The sequence below is a fragment of the Boleophthalmus pectinirostris genome, unplaced genomic scaffold (assembly GCF_026225935.1).
Source record: "Boleophthalmus pectinirostris isolate CB_2022bp ecotype Guang Dong unplaced genomic scaffold, ASM2622593v1 HiC_scaffold_21, whole genome shotgun sequence".
Lineage (NCBI taxonomy): Eukaryota > Metazoa > Chordata > Actinopteri > Gobiiformes > Gobiidae > Boleophthalmus > Boleophthalmus pectinirostris.
Genome location: NW_026571175.1, coordinates 16,323,903 through 16,337,501, shown reverse-complemented (window position 1 = coordinate 16,337,501; position 13,599 = coordinate 16,323,903). Strand labels below are relative to the sequence as shown.

At 39.7% G+C, this 13,599-nt stretch overlaps 1 protein-coding gene across 3 annotated transcripts in view; it reads right to left on the bottom strand.

Moving 5' to 3' along the window:
- Positions 1-13,599, bottom strand: part of trit1 (tRNA isopentenyltransferase 1) — a 31,352-nt gene that overhangs the window by 6,277 nt on the left and 11,476 nt on the right. For all 3 annotated transcript variants that reach the window (XM_055156942.1, XM_055156944.1, XM_055156943.1), the window contains 5 exons: positions 10,651-10,763; positions 10,497-10,574; positions 2,076-2,185; positions 1,819-1,936; positions 860-1,032 (listed from right to left, as the gene is read on the bottom strand). In XM_055156942.1, coding sequence (XP_055012917.1) covers positions 860-1,032; positions 1,819-1,936; positions 2,076-2,185; positions 10,497-10,574; positions 10,651-10,763 — 592 coding nt within the window. The remainder of the gene's footprint in view (positions 1-859; positions 1,033-1,818; positions 1,937-2,075; positions 2,186-10,496; positions 10,575-10,650; positions 10,764-13,599) is intronic.

The window sequence follows — 13,599 nt, the reverse complement described above, 5'->3', positions numbered from 1 at the left end:
CCTCTGGAGGAACGCCAGGCATTGTGTAAGTGCTTTTACAGCAGCAGGCAGCGCACCTTGGCGGGAAAGGTGTTCAAGTGACTAACAGCAATGCAATCAGTGTTGTGCAAAATATGTCTCACCTCAGGGCCTGACCTGTCGCTTCACAACATCCACACCAGAGACGTGACTCACTATCAAATATTCAACAGTCAGGCATAACACTGTGACAGGTTTTGTTTTGTTTATTAAAATCCTCATTTGTCCCGATTAACACGTGAAGGCAATAAAATAAACATTCTTCAAAAGCTTACTATTCTATCCTCACTGTTACAGGAAGTAAGTGGGTGGAGTAATCTAATTTATATTTTGTCCAGTTGTTGTTTTAAAAAGGGAAAATTTCAGTAGTTTGCATGTGAGCAAGATAATCAAATTTTTTTCCAAATTTTCTGATTTTCTGAGGTGTGTCTAGAATATGATGGTTGATCCAAACTTATCACGATCAACATAAAATAGTCTTTCTTTTAAGTAGAGCAGTCCAATGATTTGTAATCTTTTTGAATAGGGATTACTGACACTGGAAGACAGCATTTTCTAAGGCAAACTGAGAACTTGTAAAAAAATAACTATCTCCCTGCTGTGCGTAGCAATTCCATATAAAAAATTCCAAACCAGTCCAAACAATAAAAAGATAAAGAGCCAAAAATGAAAAAAATAAAATAAAATAAATAAAAAAAGGTAAGATTAGATTATAAAAGCAGGCCTTCCAAATGAAATGTTCCTTGGGCCTGGAGAACAACCCCCAGTGGACACATGCAATACTAATTGGTTCAAATGTCGCTAACACAGTTGGTAATGTGTTTTAGGATGTGACTGGTACTTGTGTGTGGGCTGCCCTGGCATCTGGGGAGGACTCCTGGGGACATTCACTGCAGCCTGGAGCGAGAAGCGAGTCCTGAGAGACATCTAGGCTCTGTGATTGGTTCCCACTCTCATCAGACTTCCTCTTCTTCTTCTTCACATGGTAGTAGTGTTTTTTGGACTTCAGATGTGCTGCAAAAGAGAAGAAAAACATAATTAATAACTAATAGTAATAATAACAGTAATACATATAATCTGTTCATGAATGCATTCAGAACTTGATTGAAGAATGTTGTCATGCACGCAGCATATTTGAATTAATTGCTAAGCCAGGTTGCAGTACAAGAGAATACAGACAAGTTTATGAGGCTAGTGATGAGGGGCCTCATTTATAAAGGAGGTAAGGTAAGGAGGGAGGGGCTCAGGGGGAGACGCAGTAGCAGAGGACACAGGCTTGTGGAACTTTAGAGAAAAAGTGAACTCTGCTTCTCTGAAAGAACATTTTAACACACAGACTTAACACTCATCTAATCATTTGGAAATAAGTGTTCTATTGAAACCACTGATGTTTTGGAGCGCATATAAAAGAGCATAATTTACAAAAAATTTTTGTCAAAATTAACCTTTTTAATCTTCCACTAGACATGACTTCCTCAAAATCTCTTTCCTCACAGCTCCTCTCTGCTCCCCGTGCCTCTGAGCCATGTTTCTGAAAAGTGCATACAGCGTACGCAAGCCCCAGACTTTACATGGAGGTCTGCAATGTTTCATGTTAATTTTTTTTTATAAATACCAACTTTGATGTGATGAGCTGCTTACACACATTTCTGGCCTCGTTTTGTGCGTAAGTAGCCTTTATAAATGAGGCCCCAGACCTACTGCAGCTTCTAATCCACAGATAAATGAAAAATCAAACTATGGTACGCAGTGGTGACATTTTGACCTATCAGCTGCTCACGTCCCAGTGTGAAGTCTCACCTGTCCACTCCAAATCTCCAATAATGACTTTGTCGCAGAGATCACAGGTGTGCCGGCTACGCTTGTTTCTTGACTCTGCCCCCTCCACTCTCAAAGGTGAAACAGCAGGCTCTTCACCCTGTATAATAAAATAGTACATTAGAAGTTATGATTTGAAATGAATATTAAAGTAGCTGGATAACCTAAATAGAAACTCAATCCAAGCTGGAAAGATTGTGAACAGGAAAAAGGAGACAGGAGTGGCAGAGGGCCCCCACCTTACAGAGCGAGGCCAGTATCTGCAGTGCAGGGGTCAGCACGGTCTCCTCCCACCGCGACACATCACTCACATCCAGACTGTACACTGGTGGCACTCCGTCACCTGGCCCTGTACACAAGCGGAATACACAGATAAAAACTTAAACCAGACATTCATATACATTATAATATAGTGTATTTACAAATGTAACTGAACAGTAAATATAGTACTATAAACAACTGGGGAAGAATATCAGCCTTACATTTTGCCAATCGAACAACTTCTTAGAAGCAAAGCTCTTTTCATTGATCTGGAGAGCTAAGCCACATTTCCTCTTGAAAATGAGACACTGTGTCTCAAGAGGCTGTTGTTTCAGTAAATTTCACTTTATACCTCACAAATAGAAGTGTTTATGTGCTCACAAAAAGAATAGGGAACAAATATTATGGCAGTACTATGCATGAAGTGGAAACATAAAACTTACTAATCTATCATTTTAGTATTCAATTCAAAATTGTTGTAATTCTCTATTTTACATGTTGCAATATTTATTGATTTCTTTTGCAAACGGAACAGCTTATTCAGTTAGAAAGTCAAGAAGCCAGTTTTACTCTTCCATATTAATGTTTTTTCTGGTACAGCCTAGATTTTAGACCAAAATAAAACAAATGAAAAAACAACAAACTTGCCAGCCAATACTGACATCCAATAATGGATGTTGAATGTAATGTTAGTAAAGGACCCATTTGCTGAAGTCATGCTGTAACAGTGATTGGAGCAGTGGTGGATCCATAGAGCACAAAGTGGAAAATATAACAGAACAGTGATGTGCTGGAGCCGCGCCCCACAGCCCTGTCAACCTGCTGACTCACACTGGCTCGATAATGTCTCTCTCTCTACTCTCCCCTTCTCTTCTCGCCTCTCTCTCTCTCTCTCTCTCTCTCTCTCTCTCTCTCTCTGGACATCATTCTTGCTCTGTCGTTCACCCTCCCTCCCTTTCTCTCCCACCTCTCCTCGGTTGGGTTTGTATTTTGCCCTGGTCAGCAGTCTGCCAGCCAGGCCTCAGCTCTGCCCTCCCTGTCTGTACACGCAAACCAGTGTCATGCATTGACCAGTGAGAATGGCACACCTATAGAAAACAAATAAGCAATAGCAGAGGGGAAATCAGGATCCTGTCATCAAAACACAAGCTATTAACCTTTATAGCATGCTTTGCCAACTCAATTAAGGCTTAATCTTCCTGCTTACTGAAAAAGTGATGTAGGGCCTGCAAACAAGGGGCAGTTAAGGACTTTAGGGTTATACATTACACAAAGCTTGGGTGAGAACAGAAAAGGAAGACAGTTCTTTTACCCAGTCATTTAGCGGTACCATATAATTTGATATTCATTATTCTATAGAGTCCAAGAACAGTGAGTAGACTAGTGGCCAAAACAATTATTGGGTGGCTATGAAGATGTCCATTGAGTGCACTCTTAAATGCACATTAACACAATGATAATGTACTAACCCATGACATTGCATTCAAATTTAATTTCTAGGCGGCCATCATCTTTGGACACCACATAGGCCAACTTCAAAATCAGTCTTCTAGTGCTGACCTGCATATGACTCCCATTCTATCACATTGGTTGTATGATCATAAAGGCCTTTGATTGTCAGTGTTAATCAAAGCCTCAGGTTACATTGGTGGGGTTACTGATTCTATTTAACACTCCACAGGGGAAAACCTATTATGCGTGTTGGACAATAACGGGCAGGTGGCTGGCATACCCCTAGCGGACAAACAGTTAATCTTTATAAAGTGTTCTAATTCACTTTGAGAGCTATCCCTTTGTGTGCTTATCTTTCTGTTTTTGCCACCAGCTACTCCCAAAGGCAAAGTAGGGAGTGTGACAGTAGACTACCAGATGTTGAATGAAGAAGTTTTCCTGAAGTGAAATCCAACTCTCTTAATCCACTCGAATGAATGCAAGCTAATAAGAAAAGAGATGCTACGGGTACAATGCGCTGGGTGGTCGGCTCAAACACGCGCCCATAGTAGAAGCGTATACATTTCAGGCGCGCAGGGAAGATCGTTTTGCCAAGAAGAAAAGCCCCCATATCGCCCAACAGCTGCCTAGCCCCAGTCAAAAGTGTATGTGGTGAAACTGTAGTCCACCTGTTGTCTTCTTTTGCGCGCTTCTTGTGTTTGCTGAGTGAGAGAGTTAGCGTGTGGATGTGTGTGTGTGCTTTTCCTATAAAAACGGCACTAAAAAGCCCCCCCATGTGTCGTGCCCCGCCCCAGCTGTGCGGCTTTGGCTGTCATCCACACCGGTTGGCCTCAACAGCTGCCTCCATTGAAAGCTGCCCCTTTTAAATCTATGGGCACTCGGTCACTTATTGTGTGCTTGTAATTGTTTGATTGCTTAAACGGTTTAATGATAAATGTTTTGGATGTAATACACTAGGTTATTTATAGAGCCTCTGAGTAAACTAATGAAATTAACTGAAATCAATCCAGTCAAAAGCGGCATAGATGAGCGCACTCTATGAGCTGGTTCTAAAATGGTTAAAAAATAAATAAAAAATGCTAAGGATTGTCACAAATGGCTTATGAACTAACGCTACAACATTAAAATATGTGCCTGAGTAAAAGTATACAATGCATACAATTTTGTGTTTTTCCAAACTGCACTTAAGCTTATTTGATATGATCTATATGATTGATTGTAGTGATTATAATCTATAGACATAAATATTTGAAGCACTTGGTCATGTCTATGGCTTAAAATAAACAGTACAAGATTCAAACTTCCCGAATCTAGTACAATACAACACATACCTGTCACCATATCGATCACTAAAAATAGACTACTCATTGTACTGATGAAATTTAAAACGATAACAAAGCCATCACCAGTTGTGTGGGAAAGGTGACAGACCGCCTCCATGCCGGCAGTAGACACTATGTTTTGGCACACTCAGCAGGAGGAGTTGAGTTAAACTTTTTTTTTTGTTATTTTTTTGCATCGGTTTGAAAGCTCTTACACAAGGGTCAAGGGTTTACGCTTGTCTCGCACCTGTCGACTCTGCTGGATTGGGTTTCCTCACTCTCCATCCGGCCTGCCGCCCATGAGCTGCTGTCTATGGTCACTTCTGCCTAAACAATAGCCACGTCTCATTACTTAACACTCACAAGGCCCGGTCAAACTACACCTGCGTATCCTGGTTACAAGAGGAGAGAGTGCTGGCAATCCTTTAAAGAAGAAGATAGAATTAGGGCTGTATATTTAGGGAGTCTCAAATCTATTTACAGGAGCCAAAAAAAACAAAAACAAAAAACAAATATAGGCCATGTCAGGAAGGCCATCTGGCATTAAAGCTATGCCAAATCAATCAAATAAATGTAATAAACTGTCATCAATTTATAAGAATGGGTAAAATTTAAATGTATGCATGAATGTATGTTAGTTTCAGGGCCCGTTCAGACCAGAGCATCAAGGCGTCCAGTTATTATGCAAAGTCAATGTGGATGTGCGTCTAGGGTGTCCTGCGTTTTTGCTGCGCATCTTCGTGCGTCAGCACAGCACAAATCTGGTGTTGAACTTTTCGCATCAGATGTGCCGCGTCAACCAATCAGGGACAAGTATCCAGGGATGTAGCAACGTTATTATCCAGAAGAAAGAGAAAGACCCGAGAACCTGAGCGGAAGCCACAAACATTAGCACAGTATAAATATATACAACACAATCACACACCCGATCGCGAGGACTACACCAGTCGGTGTAAAGAGATCTGGGCAGCAATCGAAAGCAGGGGCCTCAATGACCGGATCTCCGGACATTGAAACTGGGCACTCCCTTAGAGATAGGGTAAGGAGCTCAGCCACATGGAAGGAGCTCATTGTAGAGCCACTGCTCCTCCACGTCGAAGAGCCAGTTGAGGTGGCTCGGGCATCTGTTCCAGATGGCTCTTGGGCACCTCCTCCAGGACACGCTGGAGGGGCCATGTCTCTCGGATTGCCTGAGAACACCTCGGGGTCCTGACAGACGAGTTGGAGGAAGTGATCAGGGTGAAGGAAGTCTGGGGATCCCTGGTTAGAGTGCTGCCCCCATGACCTGATCCCAGATAAGCGGAAGAACATGAATGAATGAATGAATGAATGAATGAATGAATGAATGTATCCGAGAAAAGTTAAGGTACTACCGATAATATACTACAGAATGCATCTTTTGCTAACAAGCTCCAATGCCTGGAGGGTGCTGAGAGAGAGCACTATTGGAAGTCATTAGGCAGCATAGGCAGAGTCACTCACTGCATATTAATGAATGAAAAAAATTGCACTTTTCCCTAAATAAACAGTATTCTATGGAATTAATGAACATTCATATTTTTTTATTTTACCATTCTAATTATTTAGACACTTAGAGTTACTCTTTCGCACCATCACTTAGTACTTCTACTTGAGTAAAATTATTTTTGAAATAACATTACTCTTACTTGTTCTCAAGTGAGAGTACCTTTTGGCTACTCTACCCACCTCTGTTAATATCTCTAATTAACAGGGCTATGCATCCAAACACAAAACAACAAACTTTCTGTGTAAGCATAAATAAACTCAGCTGCTACATATCACGTTGTTTTCCTAAATTATCCCTTTATAGCTTTATATATACACCAGTGTGGACACCTGTATAAAGCACAATGTTTTGTCTTCATGGTCAATTAAATCTATTGAAAATCCACAGACACCAGACACACTGAGGCAGACATAAAAGGAAAGACAAATTGCTTGATTTAATTTGAGCTATCTGACCCATGACCTCCAAATCCTTTCAGTAACCACTCCAGTAGAGTGTAAAACAGTGCATATTCTGGTCACACAAATTCCCAAATAATTTGCAAAACAGTAGAGAACATAATGAGATAATAATAATAATGCTGATGCTAGTTGCTCAGTTAAAACACCATTATTGTTAATTATATTTTTAAGGGCAGAATTATTTAAGACTAAATGTGCCATCTTTTTTGTAATTCGTTTAGGGTTAAATTTTTTTCCATGAAATTAGCATAGTATTATATTAGCATAACTGAATTTGAACATTTGTATACATTTATGTAATCTAAGTTACTGTAATTCATTTTTGTCTCAAATGTGTGGATCATATCTGTGATAAATGTGATTTTCTTTAAGGAAATGTTTGAACATGTTTTTTAGCTGATGGACATTTTGTTCCTTTTGTGCTCTTTGAAAAGTTGTCCTCTAACTGTCTCAATTACTCTATTCATACATTTACATTGTGGGCCTATAATCAGGTCAGTTTCTGCCCCGTGCTAACCTAATTCATTGTCCCCAGCTGACAGTGCCATGTCTAATTCATGCCTTGCCTGTGACCTGCTAGTCTATATGCTTGGGTGACCGACTGTAGCCCCTTTTGACCCTGTTGCACTGGGTTTTGGTGGTCGGGGGCAAATTCCCGGCAGCTCTGTAATGCTTCACGAGATTAGCCTGCTCAGCTGAGGCCTCCTGGAATGCCTGTGTGCGCTAGGCTCAGACACAAGAAAAAGGAGGTCAGCAGCCACAGAAAGACAGAAGAGCAGGCTTTTAAGGACAGTAAGGTGAGTGCAGCGCTATACAACCACTATAAGCGGGATCAGAATACACAAGGCCAATATATACATGGTCTAACCCTGACTGAACCCAAACAGTTGTCATAAAGCAATGCATATCAAATACATTATTATCAACAATAGCCAAAGAAATAAACTGAACTCTACTGCCTAAAGAAACTATACAAATACATAGTAGTAAGGATGCAGCGATACTAGGATCAGGGCTGATATTGAAAATTTTGGTGAATCAGATATTTGCTTCCAAGATATCCCATTTTAGTCTATAACTTGGTGCAAGTAGATATTTACTGGACAATGGTAGCCCATAATATTAAACTATTCTATAGTATTATTAGGCTGTAAGCTGTTCTATATTTATACATCACATTGTGACAGGCCTAGAGACACCACAAACTGTAAAGAACTGTGTGTGGCAACTGCAAATTGTTTTACAAATGAAGAATTCCATGCCTGTTTCACAAGAAATAATGACCTTGCAAATACCAAACTTCAAACAATCCTAGGCTAAAAACCGAAGCATGCCAAACATAAAGCAGTATGCAACTTCAATTAGGTGGGCATTAAGACTACTGTGTGCTGTGCTACTGTGTGAGACTTGAAACTTTACATTTCATCCTCAACAAAGCTGATCTACTATAATCGAGAGGTTAGTGTAACATGAGGGTGAAGCATGGGGAGGACATTCAGGGATTTAAACCCCAAATGCTGAAACGGGTACAGAGCACAGCATGTCCTGTGATCATTCCCTCTGACTATAGCGCAGGATGATTTGAGCTAGTTTAACAGAATTGTAGAATTGTTAAACCTACAAGAGCTAAACTTTTGCAAGAGTTTCTCATGCAGTTAACTAGCAATAACAGTCTGTACTAGTTACAATCAAAAGTGGACCAGGAAAGGAACAGTGGACTAGTATTATTACACATTATAATTTGGTGATAATTGCACTTATTAGCATATCCAGTTCTTTTGATTGTTTAACCTTCTGACTAAAGAATCACATAACAAACTTGAATGTGAAGAGGTTGCTGAAGAAGTTTTATTGTGTAGGAAATTATATAATTTATGTAATTTATGTAAGTAAAGTTAAATGGTAAATGCTGACATTTTTATACAGCGCTACACCTTCAAGACACTCAAAGCGTTTTACAACAACCACTCACCCATTCATACACCAGTGTACACAGAGACTGGGGCAAGGTGGGTTAAGTGTCTTACACAAGGACACAATGACAGCATTCATCTGTGGGAGCTGGAATCACACCGCCAACCTGTAGATCAGTGGGTCTGATGGCTCAACCAATGATGTTTATGTCGAGAGGGGGAAGATATCAAAATCTATCTTGCATTTCTGTTTCAAAATATAATATATCAATGGCACATAGCTAATTGACCATTGGCTGCTCTGGATCCAATAAACATGGAATTTATATCAGCCATGAACAAAACAATATGATACAATGGTTATGCACGTGGGAGGATAGTGCTCAAGTCACGGCGCTCAACATACAGAAAGTAAAAAATGCTTTGCTTAAAAAGTATAATTCATCTTGGATCTCTGAAGTCTTGCACAATCCACAGTTATAGTGACTACTAACTAATTTACAACAGGGCTGAACAATGTGGGAAACATTCTAACTGTGATAATTCCAAAAAGCTTTATGTTTTAATAATAGGATTCTGTTCAAAATTGCGATTTATCTTGCAGCTATACATTAGAACCACATATTTTTGAGACTTTACCTTTAAGAATGCTTTAACTAGAAGTAAGAAGAAGTAAACCAGACAACAGCCCTTCTTATAGGGTAGCATGGTCTATATCAGTCCCCCTACTACACAGTAAACATGCCTAGCACAGATATGCACGTGTGACAATGACCATATGGTGAGTTGTAGGCAGGCTGCTTTCAGGAGGAGGCATTAGGTTTTGGGTCTGGTGGGATATAAGCCACTTGGGCCTAAAAGGATTAGACTCCTGGGTTACTGCAGGGCATGCTCCTGTGGGTAGACATCTACATTTAAAGGCTGCGAGATGTCTGGACCAACCTGGGAAGGTCCTACCACTCCTTCTGATTATAAATACATGTTATTTAAACTGTAAGATGTGAAAAGTGAGCTGGAATATTTGCCTGACAAGTTAGGGCTGTACAATTAATCGAGATGGAGATTTCGGCTGTTCTAATGGTCAATGATATGATTAGGTTTTTTAATCAAGAGGTCTAGAGCCCATTCCCTGTCAGTAAAAGCATGCAGTTTGGAGAGGAGTTCAGACTTTGGAGGAAAAGGTAAATGGAATATGGAAAATTGAAATGATAAAGGTCTGTCTTGTTTACATTCAGGAAATTTTAATTGAAATGATTACATTTTGTAAAAATGTTCTTACTGTCCATTTGATTACTGATGATGAATTTGTTTATTTCTGTCAATACTAGAGCCTATTCAAACTAGTATGGGCACACTGTCAAAGTGGTCATTTGTTCACATAGAACCAGTCGATTAATTTCAATTATTTGGAGCAATTTTGAATGACCAATGCCAATTGAAATTGACTTGAAAAAACTGATAGTTAGGTACTTCATTATGTGACGTGAAATTAAGTAGTCTTAAATACACAATAGTAAATAATGTGTAACATCACTAGAGCCATCTATTCTGCTTCAAAGTCTGTGACAAAATGATTACAGGAACCAGATAGTTAAAACCCTTCAAGCATTCAGCGAGAGACTATTTGTACTTGTGATAACTCGCACCACTGTTCATTTGGGTAACGTGTGCTCAAATTGGATACACTTGCTGCCTGTGAACAGCTTGTTTTGAGAATACTCACGTTTAAGGAAGCGGTTCCGGACCCATTTATTCTGTTTGCGAGCATAGCGTCTTGTAGCAATCTTCAAAGCCTCTATACCTATACAAGAGCAGATGATAAGCATTATTACATTATTCCATAAATATTAATCTTTGATTAATGCTGATTCTTTGACCTTTTTTGCGTAGAGTGTCTCTTTCTTGTTGGCTGCAGCTCTCTGAAGCGATCAGGTAGTCATGGAACTCCTTAAAGCCAATGGACTGGAAAATCCCATGTTGATAGTCCTGACTGAGAGCACAGCAGAGGAAAAAGAGGAGTTTTTTTCTGTACTTTCCATCTTCACTTGACCATTTCTTTTGAATCATTTCACCTCCATCTAAAGCGGCTCAGAACAAAAGACTGTCACAGTGACCAGATGAGGCCCTTTGGGGACAGTGGCAGATTGTCGACTGGCTCTGCTCGCATCTTAAAATGTCAAACAATGGACATTTATGGAGTTATATTGACTATAGACACTCAATTATTCTGTGTGTAAAACTGTTCTACTAGTTTTGATCCCCCATTACCATCTAGGAAAGTTACACATCCAAGTAATGTGGGAAAACTATTATTTAATAGTGGACTTAACATTAGTATAGTAATAAATAACAAATGATTCAATAAAAGATATGTTTCACATAATTTTTATCTATAGTATCTATATAGTTATCTATATCTATCTATATATTTATGTATATATAGTTGAGTATTAACAAGCTCTGGCAATACAGTTTTATTAACTAGAAAGGAAGATACTGAAATAATGTTATGCTGCACCTTTTCTTCAATAGCATTAGAAAATATGTTGAATAGTTTACTTGACTATTGAAATAAATGCTTAGAATTTGTTTTAAATTCAGATCTTCTATGAGTTTCATTTTCAGCTAAGATAAGCAGATAACAATCTCTGGTTTTGTGAAAAGATATTCAATATTGACATACTGACCTATAAAAGTCCTAAATCCCAAAGCACACAGCATTCACAGCTAAAATGAATGTAACCAAACAGAAGAGGCTGAAATGTGAGAAGGGCCACAGAGCACAGGAAATGTCGAGTCAATGGAGGGCACTGAGACTGAGTGTTTGACCTTGATGTCTCGCCACAGCAGCCGAGAGGAGACAGGATTGCACTGAGGAGATGTGTGTATGCATGCGTGTGTGTGTGATGCATGTGTGCGTGTGCGGGTGTGTGTGTGTGTGTGTGTGCATGTGTGCGTGCATTTGTGGGTGTGTGGGACGTGGGGGGGGTAATACTGCTCCAAATGAAACAGTGGCAGAGAAAGAGGAGGAAGATGTTGAAGAGGCTGCGGTCTACTGAGGCTAACTAAGGTGATGGGTGGAGACTTGGAGACTTTATGAGCTGTTTTATACACCTATAGGACAATAATTTAAACCTAGCATAATAAAATACAAAAAAGGCCTTTGTTTCTGTTCTGTAGCCTTTGTACAAGATTCAGAGCAATCAAATGGAAAGGGCTACTTCAATGGTCACAATTAGCGAATCACAAAGGCCATCATTATTTAGCAGGTAATACAGAGAACTAAAAATGCATGCTAAACTTTGACAAAATTTAAATAAATACCACATCTAATTGCAATCACAATTCAGGCCTAGTAGTTTTAACTGTGAAATTTACTTATTTCATTATTATTTTTTTAGCATTCATCTTTAGCTTTGAGGAGATGATATTCTATGTAAAGGTATAATGGCTAAATACATACTTCAACCACTAATTTAATTACTGACATACAGTCCCTGACAAAAGTCTTGTCGCTTATCCATTTTGTTGAAACAAAAGCTTATAACCTGACTTTAAATTAATCGATTGGTTTTAGAAATGTCTCATATGAAAGCTAAAACCCTCCCAAATTATGCTCAATATACTAAAATAAATTTGCTTCACTGAAGAAAGATTGATCATTTAATGAACACAGAAAGGTCAGATTTTGGCAAGACAAAGGTTTTGTCTCCTACAGAAAACTGAACAAATAATTTACTTCAAATACAAAAATATGTTGCATAACGTCAGTGAATGAAGTAATGGTGCTGTGAGATCCATATTTAATATCTTGTATGACTTCCATGAGCTTGAAGGACTACATCCATGCGGTTTGACAATGATTCATACAATTTGTTGATGAAGTCATCAGGAATAGCAAAGAAAGCAGTCTTACATGCCTCCTAGATTCTTTGGTTTTGCCTTCCATGCTTCCTCTTTCATTCTACCCCAGTCATGCTCAATGATGTTCATGTCTGGTGACTGGGCTGGCCAGTCCTGGAGCACCTTGATCTTCTTCACCTTGACAAACTTTGATGTAGAGATAGAAGTATGCGATGGAGCACCATCCTGCTGCAAAATTTGACCCCTTTTATGGTTGGGAATGTAAGAGGTAGCTAATATTTCTTGATATTTTAGGCTATTGATATTACCTTCCACCCTGCAAATGTCTCGCACACCCCCATACTGGATGGAACCACAGACCATGATTTTTCCGCCACCAAACTTAACTGTTTTCTGGGTGAATCTTGGATCCATGCGGGCTCCAGTAGGTCTCCTGCAATATTTGCGGTGGCTGTGATGTAATTCAACCGAGGATTCATCTGAGAAATCCACCTTCTGCCACTTTTCCAGTGTCCATCCTGTTAGCAGGCTGTGGGCCTTGGCAAATGCCACACGGTTTTTTAATTGCCTTTTGTTTAGTGCTGGTTTCTGTGCACTGATTCGACCATGGAGGTCATTTCGAGACAGAATTCTGCAAACTGTCCTGGTTGACACAGGGACTTGAGGTGACCGGGCCTGGTGGAGCTCTGCTGCAGTGGAAAAGGGGCTGGCCTTGGATCTTCGAATCAACAAACGGTCCTCCCGAGCAGTTGTCTTGCGGGGTCTGCCGGACCTGGGCTTGTCAAAAACATCTCCAGTCATTTCAGATCTTTTTCTTATTCTTTGTACTTGACGCTGAGACAATTGAAGGTGTCAGTCAGCTCAGCAGTGGATCTGGTCTTCAGCCTCTTGATAATTAATGCTTTGGTCTCAGGGTGCATATTAGGCATGTTGTCAGAGGTCAAGTTGCAGTTGATGTGAAG